The sequence below is a fragment of the Copidosoma floridanum genome, unplaced genomic scaffold (genome assembly GCF_036245765.1).
Source record: "Copidosoma floridanum isolate Cflo_tuat_1 unplaced genomic scaffold, Cflo_Japanese_pri ptg000030l, whole genome shotgun sequence".
NCBI classification, from domain to species: domain Eukaryota; kingdom Metazoa; phylum Arthropoda; class Insecta; order Hymenoptera; family Encyrtidae; genus Copidosoma; species Copidosoma floridanum.
In genome coordinates this window covers 4,375,211-4,398,710 of record NW_028321907.1, presented here as the reverse complement: position 1 = coordinate 4,398,710, position 23,500 = coordinate 4,375,211, and the positions used below count along the sequence as shown (strand labels likewise).

Genomic DNA, 23,500 nt, shown 5'->3' with positions numbered 1-23,500 from the left:
TGTACTTACTAGTACAGGGTGTATTCCGCAAATGCTGCCAGCAGTTAAGATACGTAGGTCGTGGTAACGCCGCATGGTCGGGCGGCGCTAGCGTCAACCTGTACTTACTAACTGTCGGTGGGTTCCGCATGTCAACAAACTTTGATATTTTTTACTGTTTTCGCTCCCATGCCATCTGATATTTCGGAGTTTGTTGACATGCGGAACCCACCGACAGTTAGTACAGGTTGACGCTAGCGCTACCCGACCATGCGGCGTTACCACGACCTACGTAACTTAACTGCTGGCAGCATTTGCGGAATACACCCATAGTCCGCAGGCTAAGTATACGTCCTTAACCGCCTTTTTCACTAACGTTTAGAATAATGATTGAGACAATCAATGATTGTATCATGAGGTTTTGTATAAAGTTCAATTTATACAAATAAGTTGGTAAATATAGGCACACATGATTAATATTTAAACATTTTAAGCTGTATAAATATATAACATAGATTCCAAATATGCATTATTACCGCTGGAATATGCTAACAAAACCAAATATCCGTCTTTCTCACCCAGCAAAATAATAGGTATCTGTATAATCCTGTATCAATTTATTGCACACATGCGAAATGTTCAATGACAGTAAACAATGACATAATTTCAAACTTTACTTTTAACTCTTCATTTCACACGTAATTTTACAATGCAATTGATAAATTATTATTCATACAAAAGTATTAGTATTCTTATAGGAGGTCGATTTTCAGGCAAAAGATTATTTGTAAACTTGCCGTAAACAGCACAGCCAATGTCAACTTTTTATTTTCTATCTACACAACTAGTTGCGGCTGGTTTTAGCGTTTCAGATTTCTAAACTAAAAAGTGGCCTCAAAATTCTGAAGGAAAGCTTTAGATATTTTAGGCCCTAGAGCCATGTTGTCAATTATAAACCAGCCGCAACTTATTTGACAGATACAAAATGAAAATTCAACATTTTCTGTGCTGTTTGCGGCAAGTTTACAATTTATCTATTACTCGAAAGTATAAATATATAGGAGGTCAATATTCGTATAAAACATACACTGCAAACTTGCCGCAAGTAGCACAAACATCGTTAATTATTTATTTTGTATCTATTTCAAGAGTTGCGGCTGGTTTATAAGTGATTAAATGGCTCTAGGGCTAAGCTGCCTAAAGCTCTCCTTCAGAATTTCAGAAGCAATTTTTGGCCAAAAAAATCACGACCGCTAGATGGCGCTGATCCTAATGATTATAACTACTTATAGTAGAGCCATTTAATCAATTATAAACCAGCCGCAACTAATTTTGTAGATACAAAATAAATAGTTAAAGATAATTGTGCTACTTGCGGCAAGTTTGCAGTGTATGTTTTATACGAATATCAACCTCATATATATTTATACTTTTGGGTAATAGATGAATTGTAAACTTGACGCAAACAGTGCAAACAACGTTAACTTTTTATTTTGTATTTATGAAATTAGTTGCGGCTGGTTTATAAGTAATTAAATGGCTCTAGGGCTAAGCTGCCTAAAGCTCTCTTTCAGAATTTCAGAAGCAATTTTTGGCCAAAAAAATCACTACCGCTAGATGGCGCTGATCCAAATGATTATTACTACTTGTAGTAGAGCCATTTGATCAATTATAAACCAGCCGCAACTGATTTTGTAAATACAAAATAAAAAGTAAACATTGTTTGTGCTGTTTGCGGCAAGTTTACAATGCATTTTTTACACGAATATTGACTTCCTATATATTTATACTTTCGGGTGAAAGATAAATTGTAAACTTGCCGCAAACAGCACAAACAATGTTTACTTTTCATTTTGTATTTACAAAATCAGTTGCGGCTGGTTTATAATTGATCAAATGGCTCTACTACAAGTAGTAATAATCATTTGGATCAGCGCCATCTAGCGGTAGTGATTTTTTTGGCCAAAAATTGCTTCTGAAATTCTGATGGAAAGCTTTAGGCAGCTTAGCCCTGGAGCCGTTTAATCACTTATAAACCAGCCGCAACTTTTGATACAGATACAAAATAAATAATTAACGATGTTTGATCTACTTGCGGCAAGTTTGCAGTGTATGTTTTACACCAATATCGACCTCCCTTATATTTACACTTTACGGTAATAGATAAATTGTAAACTTGCCGCAAACAGCACAAACATTGTTAATTATTTATTTTGTATCTATTTCAATAGTTGCGGCTGGTTTATAAGTGATTAAACGGCTCTAGGGCTAAGCTGCCTAAAGCTCTCCACCAGAATTTCAGAAGCAATTTTTGGCCAAAAAAATCACTACCGCTAGATGGCGCTGATCCAAATGATTATTACTATACTTATACTAGAGCCATTTAATTATTTATAAACCAGCCGCAACTAATTTGATTAATACAAAATGAAAAGTGAACATTGTTCGCACTATTGGCGGCAAGTTTACAATTTATCTTTTACCCGAAAGTATAAATATATAGGAAGTCAATATTCGTGTAAAAAATGCATTGTAAACTTGCCGCAAACGGCACAAACAATGTTTACTTTTCATTTTGTATTTACAAAATTAGTTGCGGCTGGTTTATAATTGATCAAATGGCTCTACTACAAGTAGTAATAATCATTTGGATCAGCGCCATCTAGCGGTAGTGATTTTTTTGGCCAAAAATTGCTTCTGAAATTCTGAAAGAGAGCTTTAGGCAGCTTAGCCCTAGAGCCATTTAATTACTTATAAACCAGCCGCAACTAATTTCATAAATATAAAATAAAAAGTTAACGTTGTTTGCACTGTTTGCGTCAAGTTTACAATTCATCTATTACCCAAAAGTATAAATATATATGAGGTTGATATTCGTATAAAACATACACTGCAAACTTGCCGCAAGTAGCACAATTATCTTTAACTATTTATTTTGTATCTACAAAATTAGTTGCGGCTGGTTTATAATTGATTAAATGGCTCTACTATAAGTAGTTATAATCATTAGGATCAGCGCCATCTAGCGGTCGTGATTTTTTTGGCCAAAAATTGCTTCTGAAATTCTGAAGGAGAGCTTTAGGCAGCTTAGCCCTAGAGCCATTTAGTCACTTATAAACCAGCCGCAACTCTTGAAATAGATACAAAATAAATAATTAACGATGTTTGTGCTACTTGCGGCAAGTTTGCAGTGTATGTTTTATACGAATATTGACCTCCTATATATTTATACTTTCGAGTAATAGATAAATTGTAAACTTGCCGCAAACAGCACAAAAAATGTTGAATTTTCATTTTGTATCTGTCAAATAAGTTGCGGCTGGTTTATAATTGACAACATGGCTCTAGGGCCTTAAATATCTAAAGCTTTCCTTCAGAATTTTAGGGCCACTTTTTAGTTTAGAAATCTGAAACGCTAAAACCAGCCGCAACTAGTTGTGTAGATAGAAAATAAAAAGTTGACATTGGCTGTGCTGTTTACGGCAAGTTTACAAATAATCTTTTGCCTGAAAATCGACCTCCTATAAGAATATTAATACTTTTGTATGAATAATAATTTATCAATTGCATTGTAAAATTACGTGTGAAATGAAGAGTTAAAAGTAAAGTTTGAAATTATGTCATTGTTTACTGTCATTGAACATTTCGCATGTGTGCAATAAATTGATACAGGATTATACAGATACCTATTATTTTGCTGGGTGAGAAAGACGGATATTTGGTTTTGTTAGCATATTCCAGCGGTAATAATGCATATTTGGAATCTATGTTATATATTTATACAGCTTAAAATGTTTAAATATTAATCATGTGTGCCTATATTTACCAACTTATTTGTATAAATTGAACTTTATACAAAACCTCATGATACAATCATTGATTGTCTCAATCATTATTCTAAACGTTAGTGAAAAAGGCGGTTAAGGACGTATACTTAGCCTGCGGACTATGGGTGTATTCCGCAAATGCTGCCAGCAGTTAAGTTACGTAGGTCGTGGTAACGCCGCATGGTCGGGCGGCGCTAGCGTCAACTTGTACTAAACTGTCGGTGGGTTCCGCATGTCAACAAACTCCGAAATATCAGATGGCATAGGACCATAGGAGTGAAAACAGTAAAAAATATCGAAGTTTGTTGACGTGCGGAACCCGCCAACAGTTAGTAAGTACAGGTTGACGATAGCGTCGCCCGACCATGCGGCGTTACCACCATAGAAGTTGCCATCACTCCTACGTATAACTTTATAAAGCAACAACGTGAAATGTGCATGAAAGAGAGCCCGCAGAAAGATTTGAAATCTTGTCCGATCCGCGCGAGATTATGGCCGACGATGCGTGCGCAAGAAACATTCGCGCGCGCGCCAAATCTATAAATACTATAAATAGGTATACAGCACAAAAAACACGCGCCCTTTGAAAAGTATACCCATATACCCAATCTTTACCACCAATCTTACCATAATACCATATACTTACTGCCCATGTGTAGACCCAACAAAACAATATACCCGGCGCAGCCATTTCCCCAAGAAAATTCGTACAGGAAGGACGTCACGTGTTTGTCTAATTTTGATAGTGAACTAAGAGTAAGCCCGCCTCGACAGCTCCAAAATGCCGAGGATAAACACGATCACATCGTATTTCAAGTCGCCGAAATCCAGTGAAGCGTCTTCACGAGCCTCGACTCTGTCACCGGCGGCCAAGTTGGCTCAAAACAAGACCCCGTCCAAGAAGACGAAAACAACTAAGTCCGAAACACCCAAACGAGATCAAAAGGACAAAGGTGAGCAAAGACTTTAGTTGCTATTTTTTAGCATGGCAACTACATTTAAACGATGTTTGTTGATGATTTTATCACTTTCGTCATGCATTTTCTACGTTGTGTTTCATTGTGTGTGTGTGTGTACATATACATCTATATTTTCATGGTCCAATGCTCACGAACAATGGATTTCTTGGCGTCATGTTTCCCGTAGCGATTTTTTTGCTGTTTATGATGAATTTTCGTACTGACATTCTTAAAAGAGTGTACTCATTTGATCGTACTATTGTTTTATGTTGATGACAACACTTAGGTTGTTGAAAATATTGTTTGAATGGAGCTAAAGCAGCATGCCATGTGCTTGTGCAGACACGATTCTCCACTGTCGACATTTTTTTTGCTATTTTATTAATGAAAATAAATCCATAACTCGATCGGGTATTGGATACTAAACATTCAATGAATTCTTAACTTGACTAAATAATTATTTGTGTGCTCAGATAAGCAGAAGAAAAAAGGCAAAGAAAATGTCGGAAATAATGAAAAGAAGGAGAAAAACGAGAAAGAGAACAAAAAAAGACCACTAGAAGAAGAGCTGGATAAAGATGAAGACGGTGGTGAGAAAAAAGAAGCCACACCAAAGCCCAACAAGAGAAGGAGAATCATTCTTCCAGATGAAGATAGCGATGCTGAAGTTGATTCTGGAGATGAGTACAAGCCTGGTCATTATCGTTTCTATGGATTCTTAGCATTTATAAATTGTTATTTCATTATTATTCTGTATAAAAAAGAATTTTGTTTTCAATGCAGATACTGATGTGTCCCAGGAATCAGATGAAGGGTCGTTGTCTGAAGCTGTGAGTGAAAGCGAACCAGCTAGCGAAAAAGACTCTGATGATGAGACTCCCAAGGTATTACAGTTCCAATTGTATACTTGAAGTTAGAAGTTGTAGGTAAATCTTTGTTCATATTCTAGAAAAAGAGAAAAGTTAATAATGGCACTGCCGCTAAAAGCGATGCACAAAAATCCATAAAAAGTGACATTCCACTACGTGGCATTGAACCAACAGCCTCAAAAGCCTCGGATACCCAATCCTGGCCACATTTGAAATACGAATTCTTGCAGCCAGATAAAATTAGGGATGCCAAAAAGCGTTCGCCTGAACACCCTGATTATGATCCAAGGACTCTTTATGTTCCCCAAGACTTTTTAGATCAAAAAACTCCTGTAGGTGATTTATCATCGAATTTTTCCAATGATAAGTTTTTTATTCATTTAATTTTATTTTATCTTCCACAGGCTATGCGTCAGTGGTGGATTTTAAAATCTGCTCACTATGACTGTGTACTGTTTTTTAAAGTAGGGAAATTTTATGAGTTGTATCATATGGATGCTGTTACTGGAGTAAACGAAATTAATTTATCTTTCATGAGGGTTCGTGGACAACTAAATTATTCTTAAACAGCAAACTTTTGTTTTTTTATTTATTTTTTAAATCGTTTATAGGGAGAGTTTGCTCACTCAGGTTTTCCAGAAATAGCTTATGGCCGTTGCGCAGCAAGTCTTGTTGAAAGAGGCTACAAGGTAGCAAGGATCGAACAGACGGAAACTCCAGAAATGGCAGCTAAACGATGCGCTCGAAGTAATTGCCCAATACTATCAACTATCTTTCATATCAATATTTTCTCTACATAAAAGATGTATGTTATTTTTAGTGAAAAAATCAACTAAATTTGATAAAGTCGTTAACCGTGAGATCTGCCAGATCAGCACAAGAGGAACGAAAATCTACACTGCTCAAGACACTGAGGCAGCAGCACCCACGTCAAGTTATTTGCTGTCTATTGTCGAAAAACAAACTACTGGCTTACCTTCTTATGGAGTTTGTTTCATCGACACCTCCATTGGTGAATTTCATCTCGGTCAATTTCAAGATGATCGATGCAACTCGAGACTATTAACTTTGATTGCTCACCATCCACCTGCTCACATTGTTTATGAGCGAAGCAACTTATCGCCTACTACACTGAAGATAATAAACAACTTTTTGCCCAACGTGATGAAAGAAGCACTTCAAAAGGAAGTACAATTCTGGTCTTCCACTAAAGTCTTAAAGGTATAAACTGCTTACATTTTTTTAGGCAAATAATATGTGCGGGCGTAATACTTTGTTATTTTCAGACCCTTCACGAAGATAATTATTTTAAAAAAGAAGGGGATGATTCCGAATTTGCTTGGCCAAAAGGCTTACAACCTTTCTTACATCAAGGTAAATTGACATCTACTTTTTGTTCTCAGCTCTGCTTCACAAGATCATATAGTGTCTCCATATTCTTACAGCCGATAGTTTAGGACTGACGGCATCAGAAGACAAGGAGCTTGCAATTAATGCTTTGGGCGGTTGTGTGTATTTACTCAAAGAATATCTGTTGGACCATCAGTTACTTTCGTTAAGTCGTTTTAGAATGTACAGTCCACCCGATTTTACGGGTATCAAAGATACAACTCAGTTTGCTCATAACATGGTAATTTGCAAAAAATTACTTTGAAAATCTGCATTCAATCTAAGAATGTAAATTATGTCATATGAGTTTTGATCTGCACTTTAATAGGTCTTGGATGCTATTACAATTAATAATTTGCGAATCCTTGGAAGTGACGGATCTCTAATTGAAGTTCTGGATAAATGCTGCACAGCTTTTGGAAAGAGGTAACTGAAAAAGTATACCTTAAAAAAATGACCGTGTTGTAAGATAAAACCATAATTCATATGAGATTTTCTTTAGATTAATACGGGAATGGATCTGCAGGCCATCTTGTCGCAAGAGTGTCATTATTGAACGACAAGAAGCTATAACTCAGCTGTTGGATAATCCAGACATTGTTGCAGAAGTCCGGAGTAAATTAAGCACCTTGCCAGATATAGATCGATTATTGAGCAAGTAAGTATATTCGAAAGTGGTCTGGTTCTATGATATGGAAAAAAGTATTGCCAATTTTTATTTTATTTTCAGAATTCACGCTCATGGAAATGCAGCCAAATTACAGAATCATCCTGATAGTCGTGCTATATTATTTGATGCCAATCTTTACTCAAAGAGAAAAATAAATGATTTTATAACGGTACTAAACAGTTTTGAAGAAATCTTAGCTATAATCAAAAAATTTTCAGGTAATTAAGTAAAACATAAGTTTCAATGCCTCAAGAGTCACAGCTATCAATGTCTCTGTAAACAAACCTATAGATTTTTATAATTCTTTCTTTTAATGTTTCAGTATTCGATAATCCATTAATCAGCAAGTGTACCAGGCTAGAACCTGAAGGTGACTTCCCTGATCTAAATGAAACTGTGAATCACTTTAAAGTAAGCTAGAGTATTTTTCTTACTAAATAAATTTGATGCATCGTTATTACTCATTATAAAACTATTTACTGTTAGAACGCTTTCAACCACGAACAAGCCAAAAAAGAGGGCTTCATAATTCCTAAACGCGGAGTCGATCGAGAATACGACGCTGTATTGCTGGAACTAGCTGAGATAAAAAAGGAATCTGAAGCTTACTTGGATAAGCAGAAGAAATATTTTGGTGTCCAAATTAAATACTGTGGAGGCGACAAAAAACGATTCCAAATAGAAGTTCCAGAAAGCCAGATAAAAAAAGTTGGGAATGGCTATGAACTGCAGGGTTCGAGAAAAGGATTTAAAAGGTACTACACGGCAGAATCTAGAGAGTTTCTTGTCAGACAAATTGCTGCTGAAGAACAAAAGGACAAGGTCTTAAAAGATAGCAATCGAAAGATTTTTGCCAAGTTCAGTGAAGAATATGAGCAGTGGAGCAATGCTGCTTATAACATAGCTGTTCTTGACTGTTTGATCTCGTTGAGCGAATATGCCCGAACCTGCGATGTTTGCATTCCGACCGTTTACGATGACACGGATGGTAATGAGGTACTGTGTCGTATTTTTAAAAAATTTGCATTAACGCATTGTTTTGGCTTAAGCTACAATTATTAATTGATATTATTTTAGATAATGATTGAAATAAGAGATGGAAAACACCCGTGTATATCGTCCGACAACTTCATCCCTAACGATACTTGTATAGCTACCGAAGAAACTGCTCCATTAATACTCTTAACAGGTCCTAACATGGGTGGTAAATCTACGCTTATGCGACAAGTTGGACTCATCACAGTGATGGCACAAATTGTAATGATCACTTGTAAACTGTATTTATCAAGGATTATTTTAATTCTTATTCTAATGGATCATTGAATTTTAATCAGGGATGCCACGTGCCTGCAAGCGCTTGTAAATTAACACTCGTCGATCGCATATTTACCCGTCTTGGAGCAAACGACGATATTATGGCTGGTCAAAGTACATTCCTGGTTGAGTTGAGTGAAACTGCAGCTATTCTACAACATGCAACAACTCACTCGCTCGTTCTTTTGGATGAATTGGGTAAATAGACATTCCATGTATACTCATTCATCATCTTATTTCACGAACATTTATTTAAATTACATTTTTTGTAAATATCAGGCAGAGGCACATCCACTTACGATGGAACGGCTATTGCTGCTTCAGTGGTCGATGCTCTTACAAAGAAAAAGTGCAGGACACTTTTCTCAACTCACTATCATTCTCTTGTTGAGGACTTCAAAGACAATAGCAACGTTTCTTCCGCTCACATGGTCATTATTTTTGGAATGGTTTGAAGGTGGTATTGATATTTTTAATCATATAATTTACGATGGGGTTTTATTGTTTTTAGGCTTGCATGGTAGAAAATGAGGACGAAAGTGAAGTAACGGAACAAAACGTGACTTTCTTATACAAGCTGAGCCAGGGTGCTTGCCCCAAATCCTATGGCTTCAATGCTGCTAGACTGGCTGGCATACCTGCACACATAACTAAGCGAGCCCAGGAAATAGCAACTAAACTAGAAAACGAAGTAAATCTTCGACATGCCTTTACTACTCTTTGTAAAATCAACGACGGCTTGTCTATGAAAAGCATACTTAAGAGTTTAACGACTCTTTAAAAATTATTTGTTACCGTTCGTTTCGTTCTATTTTGTAGTTCTATAGTCTAGTACTATTTGGATTTATATTTTTGTACTCATGAATGAATTCTTGAATTTATTGGTTCCTACTTAATGTTCTACTTACAAAAATAACCATATGAATATGAAGTTACTTATTAATAAAACTTCAATGTTGAAATAAATATTGTTTTGTATTGTTTATTTTACAGTGTTCGATGTATATTTTAGGTATGTATGGATTTTTCTTAAAAAAAATTTTTACAATAATAAATCCACACTAACAACTACTCGCAGTTATTTTGAATAGTAATGTAGATTGAACATTTTTTTACTACGTCATCTTCAAATACATAATGTACTAATAATTGGATTGTGGTATAATCTGCATGACGAGTTGCAAACTGCTGAGTAATGTTAAGTGGAGTTCGATAAGGAAATTCAGCAATTTTGAATTGTACTGTTCCCATCAGCTTAATAATATAATTGTAGTAGGATCCGCCGTTCATCACATTGCATAACATTGTCTGGCGACTACGACTTGGCGCCGAAAAGACAATCTACGTTAACGCGTAGGTAGGTATATATCTACTTAACAATCGAACTATCGAACACACCGTGCGTTTTTACGTTTTAAAGTTTACGGTCCACACGCGTCAAGAATCAAGAATATAAATAAGTAGATTATAGAAGTGTTAGTTTACCCGCTGTGGCTGATGGTGATTGGTGATTAATGGACATGGCCAGTATTGGCCACAAGCCACAAGAAGTAAAAACTCATTGAATCTGAAGAAAATGTGTCTACTACAGGGATCACTGAAAAGTGTCCGAAATATACAAAACGGCCTCTATTAATGAACACGAACGAACACATAGACATTAGTCTTAAATTAACTACCAAGAAAAATTATTATTTAAATTTACTAATTTCGTTTGGTTCAATTAATGGTCAGTGGTCACTACTTACCTACAGTTATGAGCTACAAATAATGTGCTAACCTGTTACTTATCGTGCAGTTAACTCTAAAGCTTCCATATTCGGGTACTTACATGACAAACGTCAAATTCATTCCCCGATTTAATTTTCCGCATGCAAAGTTTACTAACCATCATAAGACAGAGACACCAAGTTGCTAAGTACACTCTGTCCATTTTTGACGAAAAATGAATTAATTCACCTAATGAGCGGAGGAGAAAGGACAGCTTCCAGATGCCGAAAGTAAACACTATTAAATCGCCCAAGTCTGGCGGAATCTTGACAAGATCCCGAGCAGCGAAATTCGTTGAGAGCCACCAGGCCCCATCCAAAAAGACCAAAATAACAAAATCCGAAACACTCAAACCGGAATCAAAGAACAAGATTAAGAAAGGTCAGAAATTACATGTATACATGTGAAATTTGTTGATATTTTGTACATTTAACGTTGCACTTAAATGTCAGCCAATTTTTCACCAAATCAAATTTTGATGGCAGATTTTTGCAAAAAGTTTTAGAGGGATCTATTAGAAAAGATTTCTTTATACTAACTTGTTCAGCTTGATACATCAACTGCTACTGTTATCGTGATTTTTCCACAAATATATATGTGAATTACATTGTTGTCCATGATAACACAGCAACCCTTTAAAAATAATACTTATATATATAATATAAGGTGATGCCAGAGATGCGAGCGCAAAAGATAACAGTTCTAACAAAAAAGACACTGGGTATCTGTAAACGCATTTTTACTGTTCCCAAAGATTTGTTAAAATTGTATTGCTATTATATTTTTTTTTTATCAAACTTTTACTTTGAATCGAGCATAGTCTAATGGGTACCATTCTCATCTACAGTCATTCTAAATCTTGTCAGAATTGCCATCATTTTTTAAAATGTGACGAAACAGGCCCCTTATATCCCTTCTTATCAATAAACTTCAACTGTTGATAGTATTGTTTGAGTAAAGACCACATTTTGAGATATTATTTGAACACTGTATCATATGTATAGTAAGATTAATCGACTGGCTTTCGTTAAATAAATAAAAAGTCGTAACTTAAGTAAATGCTATTCATATGTTTAGATGAAGCAAAGAAAAAAGGTAAAGAAAATGCCGGTGATAAAACGAATAAAAATGAGGAAAAAAAAAAAAATGAAGACAGCAACATACGACTAGAGAAGAACCCACCTAAGGATGGAAATGGTAGAAAAAAAAATGCAGCCACACCAAAGCCCATCAAGAGGAGGAGAATTATTCTTCCAGATGAAGATAGCGATGCTGAAGTTGATTCTGGAGATGAGTACAAGCCTGGTCATTATCGTTTCTATGGATTCTTAGCATTTATAAATTGTTATTTCATTATTATTCTGTATAAAAAAGAATTTTGTTTTCAATGCAGATACTGATGTGTCCCAGGAATCAGATGAAGGGTCGTTGTCTGAAGCTGTGAGTGAAAGCGAACCAGCTAGCGAAAAAGACTCTGATGATGAGACTCCCAAGGTATTACAGTTCCAATTGTATACTTGAAGTTAAAAGTTGTAGGTAAATCTTTGTTCATATTCTAGAAAAAGAGAAAAGTTTATAATGGCACTGCCGCTAAAAGCTCTGCACAAAAATCCATAAAAAGTGACATTCCACCAAGTGGCGTTGAACCAACAGCTCCAAAAGCTTCGAATACCCAATCCTGGCCACATTTGAAGTACGAATTTTTACAACCAGATAAAATTAAGGACGCGAAGATGCGTTCGCCTGAACACCCTGATTATGATCCAAGGACTCTTTATGTTCCCCAAGACTTTTTGGATAAACAAACTCCTGTAGGTGATTTTCCTTAGGTATCTTCTCATGATATTTAAAAGATGGTTAAATATTTGTCCTTACTATTTCAGGCTATGCGGCAATGGTGGGTTTTGAAATCTAGTCATTATAATTGTGTATTATTGTTCCAACTTGCAAAATGGTATTTATTGTATCATATGGATGCTGTAATAGGAGTCAATGAAATGAATTTATCTTTTATGAGGGTTTGTAGAGATCTGAAGTAACGTAAAATACCAAATTATTTGTTAGTTGTATTTTTTTTTATTGTCTGATAGGGAGAGCTTCGAGGACAGTTTGCTCTCTCAGGTTTTCCAGAAAGCGCTTATGGACGTTGCTCAGCAGGTCTCATTGAAAGAGGCTACAAGGTAGCAAGGATCGAACAGACGGAAACTCCAGAAATGGCAGCTAAACGATGCGCTCGAAGTAATTGCCCAATACTATCAACTATCTTTCATATCAATATTTTCTCTACATAAAAGATGTATGTTATTTTTAGTGAAAAAATCAACTAAATTTGATAAAGTCGTTAACCGTGAGATCTGCCAGATTAGCACAAAAGGAACGAGAATCTATATTGGTAGAAACACTGAGGCACCAGCACCTACATCAAACTATTTGTTGTCTGTAATTGAAAACCAAACGACTGGCTTACCTTCTTATGGAGTTTGTTTCATCGACACCTCCATTGGTGAATTTCATCTCGGCCAATTTCAAGATGATCATTGCAACTCGAGGCTATTAACTTTACTTGCTCACCATCCACCTGCTCATATTATTTATGAACGAGGCAACTTATCGCCTACTACACTGAAAATAATAAACAACTTTTTGCCCAACGTAATGAAAGAAGCGCTACAAAAGAAAGTGCAATTCTGGACATCAACGAAAGTCTTGAAGGTATGAACTGCTTCGATTTTCATATGAAAAGATTCAACCACGTAATACTTAATTGTTTTTAGACCCTTTACGAGAATAATTATTTCAAAAAAGAAGGAGATGAGTCCGAATTCACGTGGCCCACAAGCTTACAGCCTTTCTTGAACAAAGGTAAGTACACGATTGCTACCTTTGAGTCATTCATCCGTCACATTTCACCAGATCAATTAGTGGTGTTCATTTGTTTTTACAGCTGACAGCTCACAACTTATGGCATCAGAAGATAAGGAGCTTGCAATTAATGCTTTGGGTGGCTGTGTGTATTTGCTCAAAGAATATATGTTAGACCAACAGTTACTTTCCTTAGGTCGGTTTAAAATCTACAGCCCACCAGATTTTACGAGTATCAAGAAGGGAAGAAAGGAAAAGACTCAGTTTGCTCACAACATGGTAATTTGCACTAAATTAATTTAGAAACCTACATTTAGTCTAAATGTTTTAATTATCTGAATTTTTATCTGCACTTAAACAGATGTTGGATGCGATTACAATTTATAATTTGAAAATTCTTGGACGTAATGGATCTCTGATTGAATTATTGGATAAATGCTGCACAGCTTTTGGAAAGAGGTAACTGAAAAAGTATACCTTAGAAAAATGACAGTGTTGTAAGATAAAACTATAATTCATATGAGATTTTCTTTAGATTAATACGAGAATGGATATGCAGGCCATCTTATCGCAAGAGTGTCATTATTGATCGACAAGAAGCTATTACTCAGCTGTTGGATAATCCAGACATTGTTACAGAAGTGAAAAATATATTGAGCTCTTTGCCAGACATGGAGCGCTTGTTAAGCAAGTAAATACTTTGTCTTAACCATCATGGTTCTTTATCTCAGACTACTTTATAAATTCTTTTTTTTTTTTTTTAGAGTCCACGCTTATGGAAATGTGGCCAAGCTACATAATCATCCGGATAGTCGTGCCATATTAATTATTTCTGATATTTTTTTACAGAGAAAAACCAATGATTTCATAGCGATGATAAATAGTTTTGAAAAAATTTTATCTGTGATTGAAAAATTTTCAGGTAAACAATAAACATAAATGATGGTGTCTCAGATTTTTATAAAACATTAAATATTTTAGATTTCAGTTCTTCATTAATTACTAAGTATACTAGGCTGGAACCTGAAGGAAGCTTCCCTGATTTAAAAAAAATTTTGAACCACTTTAACGTAAGTTGGAATATTTCTTTCCCAAAATCGATATATTGTATCATTACTGTACAAAATTTTTCACTGTTAGAACGCTTTCAACCACGAACAAGCCAAAAAAGAGGGATTTATAATCCCTAAACACGGTGTCGATCAAGAATACGATGCTGTATTGCTGGAACTAGCTCAGATTAAAGAGGAGTCTGATGCTTACTTGAACAAACAGAAGAAACATTTTGGTGACCAAATTGAGTACTGTGGTGGCAACAAAAAACGATTCCAAATCAAGATCCCTCTTAGTCAAATAAACAAAATTGACCATAGCTACGAATACCAAGGTTCGAAAAAAGGATTTAAAAATTTTTCCACGTCAAAAACTAGGGAATTTCTTTCCAGACAGATTGCCGCTGAAGAACAAAGAGACAAAATCTTAGGGGACAGTAATCGCAAAATTTTTGCCAAGTTTAGCGAAGAATTTGAAAAGTGGAGCATTGCAATTTACAATATTGCTGTTCTCGACTGTTTGATCTCGTTGAGTGAATATGCCCGAACCTGCGATGTTTGCATTCCGACTGTTTATGATGACACGGACGGTGATGAGGTACTGTTTAAAATGGTCATTAATGTTATATTTCGGCTTAAGCTACAATTATTATTTGATATTATTTTAGATAATGATTGAAATAAGAGATGGAAAACACCCGTGTATACCGTCCGACAACTTCATCCCTAACGATACTTGTATAGCTACCGAAGAAACTGCTCCATTAATACTCTTAACAGGTCCTAACATGGGTGGTAAATCTACGCTTATGCGACAAGTTGGACTCATCACAGTGATGGCACAAATTGTAATGATCACTTGTAAACTGTATTTATCAAGGATTATTTTAATTCTTATTCTAATAGATCATTGAATTTTAATCAGGGATGCCACGTGCCTGCAAGCGCTTGTCAATTAACACTTGTCGATCGCATATTTACCCGTCTTGGAGCAAACGACGATATTATGGCTGGTCAAAGTACATTCCTGGTTGAGTTGAGTGAAACTGCAGCTATACTACAACATGCAACAACTCACTCGCTCGTTCTTTTGGATGAATTGGGTAAATAGACATTCCATGTATACTCATTCATCATCTTATTTCACGAACATTAATTTAAATTACATTTTTTGTAAATATCAGGCAGAGGCACATCCACTTACGATGGAACGGCTATCGCTGCTTCAGTGGTCGATGCTCTTACAAAGAAAAAGTGCAGGACACTTTTCTCAACTCACTATCATTCTCTTGTTGAGGACTTCAAAGACAATAGCAACGTTTCTTCCGCTCACATGGTCATTATTTTTGGAATGTTTTGAAGGTGGTATTAATAGTATTAATCATATAATTTACGATGGGGTTTTATTGTTTTTAGGCTTGCATGGTAGAAAATGAGGACGAAAGTGAAGTGACGGAACAAAACGTGACTTTCTTATACAAGCTGAGCCAGGGTGCTTGCCCCAAATCCTATGGCTTCAATGCTGCTAGACTGGCTGGCATACCTGCACACATAACTAAGCGAGCCCAGGAAATAGCAACAAAACTAGAAAACGAAGTAAATCTTCGACATGCCTTTACTACTCTTTGTAAAATCAACGACGGCTTGTCCATGAAAAGCATACTTAAGAGTTTAACGACTCTTTAAAAATTATTTGTTACCGTTCGTGTCGTTCTATTTTGTAGTTGTATAGTCTTGTACTATTTGGATTAATATTTTTGTACTCATGAATGAATTCCTGAATTTATTGGTTCCTACTTAATGTTCTACTTACAAAAATAACCATATGAATATGAAGTTACTTATTAATAAAACTTTAATGTTGAAATAAATATTGTTTTGTATTGTTTATTTTTACAGTGTTCGATGTATAATTTAGGTATGTATGGATTTTTCTTAAAAAAAATTTTTCATATATTCAAAAAATCAATCATATTCGTCAGTAATAGCGCTTGTGTTTCACTACCAAACTTGGACCAACATTGGTTACCTGCATTATGGGCTCAGCTTAAAAATTTAGATGTTTTTGCTTGTGCATGAAGGGAAGTTAAATCAAATCATTGTCAAACCATCAAATCGGCGAAATTAATACATTGTAGTTATTAAAATTAATTTATGTAGTTAATGTACAATACGAAGATAAATGCAAAGAGGTATGCTTATTTTGACTGTAAGAAGTTGCTGAGTAATTTTTTGTAAAATTCATAAGTATAGTTTATTGAAAAAAAAAAAAATAATAAATAAATAACTTGTAAAAGCCAAAAAATGTACTTGCTGTAATCTATTATAAATTGAAATTCAACATCATTGTCATGTATTCTTTTCATAACATTAAAACGTTGCATTTGAATAAGTATGTCTGGTTAAATAAAACAAAAAAAACATTTTACATATATATTGTTAGGTAACTTATTGTTTTTCGAACTGCACAAACATATATTATATACTTATGTATATTTATCGAAACTTCGAGCAACGAAGATCCAGAACATTCGGAGAGGCCGCGACAGGCCGCGCGATGTAAGCGCAAAAGAGAGAGAACACACCACGAGAAGACGCGCCTGCGCTCCAGGAATTGCTCGAGTTTACGACATCTGAGTCAGAAGCTCTGAACTCTGAACAGCCCGAACCTCGTGCGTGTGCGGCTGCCGCTGCTTTGCATTTATACTTTCAACGACACAAAAGAACGTTAACTATCACACGAGAATAAAAGACTAGCTTGTAATTAATAAAAACAAAAAAAACGAAGTGAAAGTGTATCAGGGTCAACGTGACTACGCGACTCTTGTAAAAAATACGCAGCCACCCGGCACTCAGTTTTTAGTAACGTTGCACCTCATCATAGCTACTGCCTGTCGACTACACTCCTCAACCTCAGCGACTCATTGAAGTAGTTCTCTTCACGTAGCTAACGAACTATCTCAATCAAGTACGCGATTGTTCTTTGAAGCACACCCTGTTTTTTTGTTTTGTTTCGTTTACTTTTTTGTTGGCGAGGTGTTGGATTTCGAGGCTGTGTGATCCTCGTGGCGAATTATGGATCAGGTGAGAATGGTTTTTTATGTATGCTTACTTATGTGTTATGTTTCATTTTTTTTTTTTAATTAAGTACAGCTTAGGAAGGTAAACAAGGGGATGAAAACGTTAAAGAGTGCCCGGCCGTTAATGGAAAGAATAACTCGATGAGGTGGTTAACCGTTGACTTGTAAAAAATTTGTAGGTACTTGAGCGTGGTTATTGTAACTTGTATGTGGGTTAAGTTAAAAGATATAAAGTGACTTGCTATAAGTAACAGTGCGATGGGAATGTTTTGAATCTTCTATTTTGTTTTGCAGAAGATTAGCAAATACTTACCACCTTTCAAAAAATTAGTGAAATGCAATAATGTTTAAAAAATTCTAGAGTTCCTGATTACTTGATTTATTTTTCCATTACTTTTTCATTCGTGGTTATTTAAGATTACTTGAAATTTGAAGAAAAACAATTATTTGATTTTTAGGTCAACGTATTAAAAGATAAGGGTAACAAAGCCTTACAAGAAAACAAATTTGATGAGGCGATTCAGTTCTACACCCAAGCCATTGACTTGGACAAGAGCAACCATGTGTTGTACAGTAACCGTTCTGCAGCCTACGCCAAAGCGGGCAAGTACTCGCAAGCTTTGGAGGATGCCGACAAAACAGTTACACTAAAGCCTGACTGGGCCAAGGGCTACTCAAGAAAAGGCAGTGCTTTGGCTTATTTGGGCAGACTCGATGACTCGATAAATACGTACGAAAAGGGCTTGATGCTAGATCCTACTAACGATCAGCTCAAGCAAGGACTTCGTGAAGTTAGGAACCAAAAAAGCAATGCTGGAATGGCGAATCTCTTCAATGGACCAGAAGCTTTCATGAAACTTAGAAGTGACCCCAGAACTAGGGCTTGGATGGATGATCCAGATTATTTAGCGCTTCTTAGTGAACTGCGCACCAACCCGGGTGCCCTAAGTATTAACCAGCTTAATTTGTTATTAATTGTACTTTGCCTAATTAACATATAAGATGTTAAAAAAAAAAAATTATCGCAATTTCAGATACCAAAATTCAGGACACGAGAGTTCTTACGACTCTCAGTGTACTGTTAGGATTAAGTGACATGGATGAAAGTATGGATGTAGATCCGCCAAAGTATGAGCCGCCCAAGTCACAAACAAAAGAAGAACCAAAACCGGAACCAAAAAAAGAAGATAATATGCCGCCAGAAAAGAAACAAGCTATGGAAGAAAAAAACTTGGGTAATGCTGCTTACAAAAAGAAGAGTTTTGAAGAAGCACTCGAGCATTATAATAAAGCCGTCGAATTAGATTCAAACGACATCACATACTATCTCAACATCGCTGCTGTTTACTTTGAGCAAAAAGAGTATGAAAAGTGTATAGCACAGTGCGAAAAGGCCATCGAAATAGGCCGAGAAAATCGAGCAGACTTCAAACTTATTGCCAAGGCGTTTACACGAATTGGACACTCTCACAAAAAAATGAACAACTGGAAACAAGCCAAAGTGTACTACGAGAAGTCGTTGTCTGAGCACAGAACACCAGAGATCAAGACCCTCTTGTCTGAAGTCGAAAAGAAGATTAAGGAAGAGGAACGAAAAGCATATATTGATCCTGAGAAGGCTGAAGAGGAAAAGGAGCTTGGCAACCAAATGTTTAAGAATGGTGATTATGCGGCTGCGATGAAACACTACTCTGAGGCTATCCTCAGGAATCCAGATGATCCAAAGTACTACAGCAATCGAGCGGCCTGTTACACAAAACTGGCGGCATTTGATTTAGGTCTAAAAGACTGCGAGAAGTGCGTGGAGCTGGATCCTAAGTTTATAAAAGGCTGGATCAGGAAAGGAAAGATCTTGCAGGGCATGCAGCAGCAGGGAAAAGCACTGTCAGCTTATCAAAAGGCCTTGGAACTGGATCCCAGCAATGCCGAAGCTCTTGAAGGATACCGATCGTGCTCGATTGCAGTGAGTTCCAACCCAGAGGAGGTAAGAAAACGGGCTATGGCAGATCCGGAAGTGCAGAATATTTTGAGAGACCCCGCCATGAGACTTATCTTGGAACAAATGCAAAACGATCCCAAAGCCTTGCAAGAGTAAGTTTTTTTTTATCAATTCATATTTTATTCAACAATTTAGTGTATAAAACTTTTTACATTTTTTTTTTTTTTCAGCCATCTAAAGAATCCTGCGATAGCGGCCAAACTTCAAAAGCTCTTGGAGTCGGGACTCGTAGCCATACATTAATGAAATTTAACTTAATAATGATGAAAAAAAAATTTTATATACACATAGTGCTCCAAAAAAAAAAAAAAAAAGCTTTTACCATTCAGTTCTGGGCAATAAAGAATCAATTTTGAAGTATTCTATTTGATTATTGATACCACTACTTATACCAACGGTTTTTTACAGACTGCGGTATTTTATATTTTCGTATCGTTTTCATTCAAAGACGTATTATTTCTAAGCCTAATTTACGCAAAATTAATTAATTGTGACAAAAGACGGTAAATAATTCGACCAATTAAATCATTGAAATATAAAGGATGCACTTTGAAGGAGATTTGAAAATAGTCTTTGATTTAATAACTTAACGCCATTATAAAAAGGTACATTCCTCTAAGAGGAGGAATAAAAAAAAGACCAAGCCAAGCTTGTTCTCACTGATCATTTTTTAGTGCATGACCTTTTCCTGTCCACTGTTCCTTCAGCTGTACTTGCAAGCCTAAATCGCGAAGCGCTGCCTTGATATCCGACTCCAGAGTTTTCGGGTGCATTGTAAGTGCGTTGTTCAGCAGCTCCTCGACACCACAAGCAATAAACTCACGAGATTCGATATTATTTCGTACAGACATGTTACGAATTGCCCAGGCCGCATGCTGCATCACGTTAACGCTGTTGGGGTAGGCCTTCATTACGTCGATGATAATAGAAACCGCGCCGCCGTCATAGAAAACACCTGCGTTTGAAGAACTTTTTAAAGTCAGTGCAGATATGCAGGCAAGACCGGCTGTTACCACGGCTTCAGAACCCTGTAAATATCAACAATATGGATAATTCCTTAAAGCATTGTAAAAAACTTATTATTTTGTATATTTGATTTGGCTGCAATTACTACATAATGTAATATCTTTCTTCTCCTGGCTTACCAATAATTTTAACTTTTTAAATTTAGTTTAAATAAATTTTCTGTTTCTCGTAAAAAATTTGAGTTACAGTTTCAAATTTGTCCTTGAAAATTGATAAACATTTTTTTTTTTAATTAATAAGTGGTTATTACTCTCACCTTAAATCTACTTATGGCATAAATAATCAAAGGCGCAAGTCCAGAAGTGACGATGTGTGTTTTGACGTCGTCATTACCAGCTAAACTTTTAAGTAACTTGAGTGCCTGCCAATTAATTTTTTCCACGTCAGGGTGATTTGTGAATACATCCAAAATAAATTCCAATCCTCCTGCTTCTTCAAATTCCTTGCAAAATTCGTTTCTAACAATAAGAGCTGCTGCTGTCAGCATTATCTCTCCTACTACAATTTTATCAGTCTTATAAGCTGCAAAAGAAAAATTTAGTTAAATATATTGGTTTATGTTTGTTTGATCATGATAATGTCTTTGAATTAGTACTCACTTGATAATAATCCTGTAAGGGTTTGTAAGGTCTGTCTGGCAATGGCAGTTGCGTGTTCATGTGCTTTTCCAAACTCGTGTCTCAAATCATCATCCAATGTTAAGGCTCTCAGGACAACACAGACTTCTTTCACAACTGCAATACTTGCATCTCTTTCCGCAAGAATCGACTTTAAATCGTCTAAAATACCAGCCTTAAAGATTTTTTGTCTGTTCAACTCGTGTTTGATGCAGCACTCTCTGATCCATTTTAATATAAGCTGCAAAGTCTGTGGATCACTGTGATTACTTTCCAATAATCTGGATTGGTAAAAAAAAGACCATAATGAGCAATTTTATATTAAACTAATTGTAACCCTTAATTATGAGCATAAAGAAGAAAACCTCTTTTGTAATTGTATCCCAGTCTCGTCCAACAAATCTGGGTTACCCGTCATCAAAGCAGTGATGGTTTTGAGAGCCAACCTCAATAAAATTGGATCGTCTTTGCAGCTAGTCATAACATCCAAAAGTATACTGTAAGCTCCATTTTTGCCAGCAAAAACTCGTCGCGCAATGTCCTTCTCCAACTCTGACCTGAGCTTGTTCAGTAGAGGAGCAGCATGTTCGTGCTCTTTACTTTTGGTGCACTCTGAGAGTTTTTTTATGCAACTTGTTATATCATTTGCCCCATCGTTCAGCGAGAGATCCTTTATGATGTTGGTCAAATCAACACCCTAAAGCAGAAGAGAGACATGCAATGGATTGGAAGCTGTCACTCAACTTTGTTTTCTTTCTTTTACTGGAATTTGGTGGTTTGTAAAAAAGAAAAACAAAAAATTTACTTAAAGATAGTCATCACACACCTGTGCCTTGAATTGCTCGACAGCCTCCTTGATGGCCTCCTCGGGAGACATGGAAAACTCCTCAATGTTCTCACGCACGACTTCATCGTAGGTCTCCTGGCTGATTACGCGAACCATGACTGATAACAGATGCACATGCACCACACGACGGACAATAATGTTGTCTCAAACTATTGTACTAAAAACCCAGGAGCTCTTAAAATAACACAAAGTACCTACGATGCACTTGGTTTTAAATAACTTGGCGCCTCACTTGTGAATGGCCTGCTGTTTACACGTGAACATTGTGAACACCACGACGGCAACACAATTTCCTCTCTCTCTCTGCAAAACAAGGAGTGTGTGAGTAAATATGTGTATATATGCTTAAACTGGTTTGTCGTTTCGGAGCGGACGAGAACGAGAACTTATCCTTATTAAGATAAGCCAATGCCGAGAGCCATCAAGAGCTCGTGTACACATAATATATGTTTGAATGTTTAATTTTGTACTTTCAAATTTTTATTGGTAAGTAGATACTTATAACGACTTGAAGCGCATTCTGTCTTATTTTTTAATTTTAATTTATTATAAACACATTTCTGATTTAATTGTGCGAGGACTCTGAGTTACAAAATTTATACTTACCGAGTATGTGCCATGTGATTAATTTGTTTGGAAGAAATTGAGAGCCACGGAGACAAATAAAAAGAATTAATATAATGGGAGGATCTCTCGAATCCTCTAACGCTCGTAACTGCATATACATATATGTGTATATATACAACCCGCGCCTTTTAAAAATGATGCCGATCAAACGAAGAAATGAGGTCACTGTTTTTGTTTTTTATACCTTCGATTCGTCTGACGCCATCAATAACGATTTTTCGAGAGAAAATCGGTTAACTTTTTATTTCAACAACCCGCCTAAACTTAATAACGTATATTATTATAATGTACGATGCGTAGGTGTGTATATGTAAACATTATAATATTACATGCATATGGATACGCGAGTACCATTTCGATAACGCTTAAGCGTCCTTTCATTTCGGAGCAACGAGGCGCACCCCTACAAGTACGATTGGCCCTGACCTTGTATATACTCCTTGAGAACCTGTTACGCGTTTTTTTATACATAAACATATACGTACTCATGCGGACTACAAATAAACAATTAATGCACAATGAATGAACAAAAAGCTTGACCACCACATATCAAGATATATATACCGATCGCCCGCGCAGATGTACATTTGTACCGATCACCATATGATACCGG

The 23,500-nt window shown here is 36.1% G+C and overlaps 4 protein-coding genes across 6 annotated transcripts; 3 read left to right on the top strand and 1 right to left on the bottom strand.

The window, feature by feature from the left end:
• Window positions 1–4,147: 4,147 nt before the first annotated feature.
• On the top strand, window positions 4,148–9,973 carry LOC111643092 (putative DNA mismatch repair protein Msh6). Of its 2 annotated transcripts, XM_089596529.1 has the most exons (19): window positions 4,148–4,362; window positions 4,466–4,759; window positions 5,239–5,460; window positions 5,549–5,649; window positions 5,715–5,966; window positions 6,039–6,173; window positions 6,246–6,381; window positions 6,455–6,855; window positions 6,921–7,008; window positions 7,080–7,264; window positions 7,352–7,449; window positions 7,526–7,681; window positions 7,754–7,911; window positions 8,016–8,104; window positions 8,180–8,689; window positions 8,771–8,950; window positions 9,028–9,205; window positions 9,287–9,438; window positions 9,519–9,973. In XM_089596529.1, the coding sequence occupies exons 2-19, from the start codon at window positions 4,588–4,590 to the stop codon at window positions 9,786–9,788; spliced, it is 3,483 nt and encodes a 1,160-aa protein (XP_089452655.1). In that variant the 5' UTR covers window positions 4,148–4,362; window positions 4,466–4,587; the 3' UTR covers window positions 9,789–9,973. The 2 variants fall into 2 exon arrangements, with proteins under 2 accessions (XP_089452655.1, XP_089452654.1); XM_089596528.1 differs by lacking the exon at window positions 4,148–4,362 and having other exon boundaries at window positions 4,394–4,759.
• A 571-nt stretch (window positions 9,974–10,544) lies between these two features.
• Window positions 10,545–16,550, top strand: LOC106640140 (putative DNA mismatch repair protein Msh6). Its single transcript, XM_089596527.1, has 18 exons — window positions 10,545–11,158; window positions 11,855–12,082; window positions 12,171–12,271; window positions 12,337–12,588; window positions 12,661–12,795; window positions 12,868–13,015; window positions 13,089–13,489; window positions 13,552–13,639; window positions 13,722–13,918; window positions 14,001–14,098; window positions 14,175–14,330; window positions 14,404–14,561; window positions 14,621–14,709; window positions 14,780–15,289; window positions 15,360–15,539; window positions 15,617–15,794; window positions 15,876–16,027; window positions 16,108–16,550. The coding sequence occupies exons 1-18, from the start codon at window positions 10,999–11,001 to the stop codon at window positions 16,375–16,377; spliced, it is 3,501 nt and encodes a 1,166-aa protein (XP_089452653.1). The 5' UTR covers window positions 10,545–10,998; the 3' UTR covers window positions 16,378–16,550.
• A 763-nt stretch (window positions 16,551–17,313) lies between these two features.
• Stip1 (Stress-induced phosphoprotein 1) lies at window positions 17,314–20,130 on the top strand. Of its 2 annotated transcripts, none has more exons than XM_023390234.2 (4): window positions 17,314–17,775; window positions 18,230–18,557; window positions 18,830–19,862; window positions 19,941–20,130. In XM_023390234.2, the coding sequence occupies exons 1-4, from the start codon at window positions 17,767–17,769 to the stop codon at window positions 20,011–20,013; spliced, it is 1,443 nt and encodes a 480-aa protein (XP_023246002.2). In that variant the 5' UTR covers window positions 17,314–17,766; the 3' UTR covers window positions 20,014–20,130. The 2 variants fall into 2 exon arrangements, with proteins under 2 accessions (XP_023246002.2, XP_014209569.2); XM_014354083.2 differs by having other exon boundaries at window positions 17,315–17,775; window positions 18,230–18,719; window positions 18,806–19,862.
• Window positions 20,037–22,908, bottom strand: LOC106640149 (armadillo repeat-containing protein 6 homolog). The gene is made up of 6 exons (XM_014354084.2): window positions 22,867–22,908; window positions 22,240–22,563; window positions 21,779–22,110; window positions 21,396–21,694; window positions 21,053–21,318; window positions 20,037–20,798 (listed from the first exon to the last, which is right to left on the bottom strand). The coding sequence occupies exons 2-6, from the start codon at window positions 22,354–22,356 to the stop codon at window positions 20,427–20,429; spliced, it is 1,386 nt and encodes a 461-aa protein (XP_014209570.2). The 5' UTR covers window positions 22,357–22,563; window positions 22,867–22,908; the 3' UTR covers window positions 20,037–20,426.
• Between the last annotated feature and the right edge of the window lie 592 nt (window positions 22,909–23,500).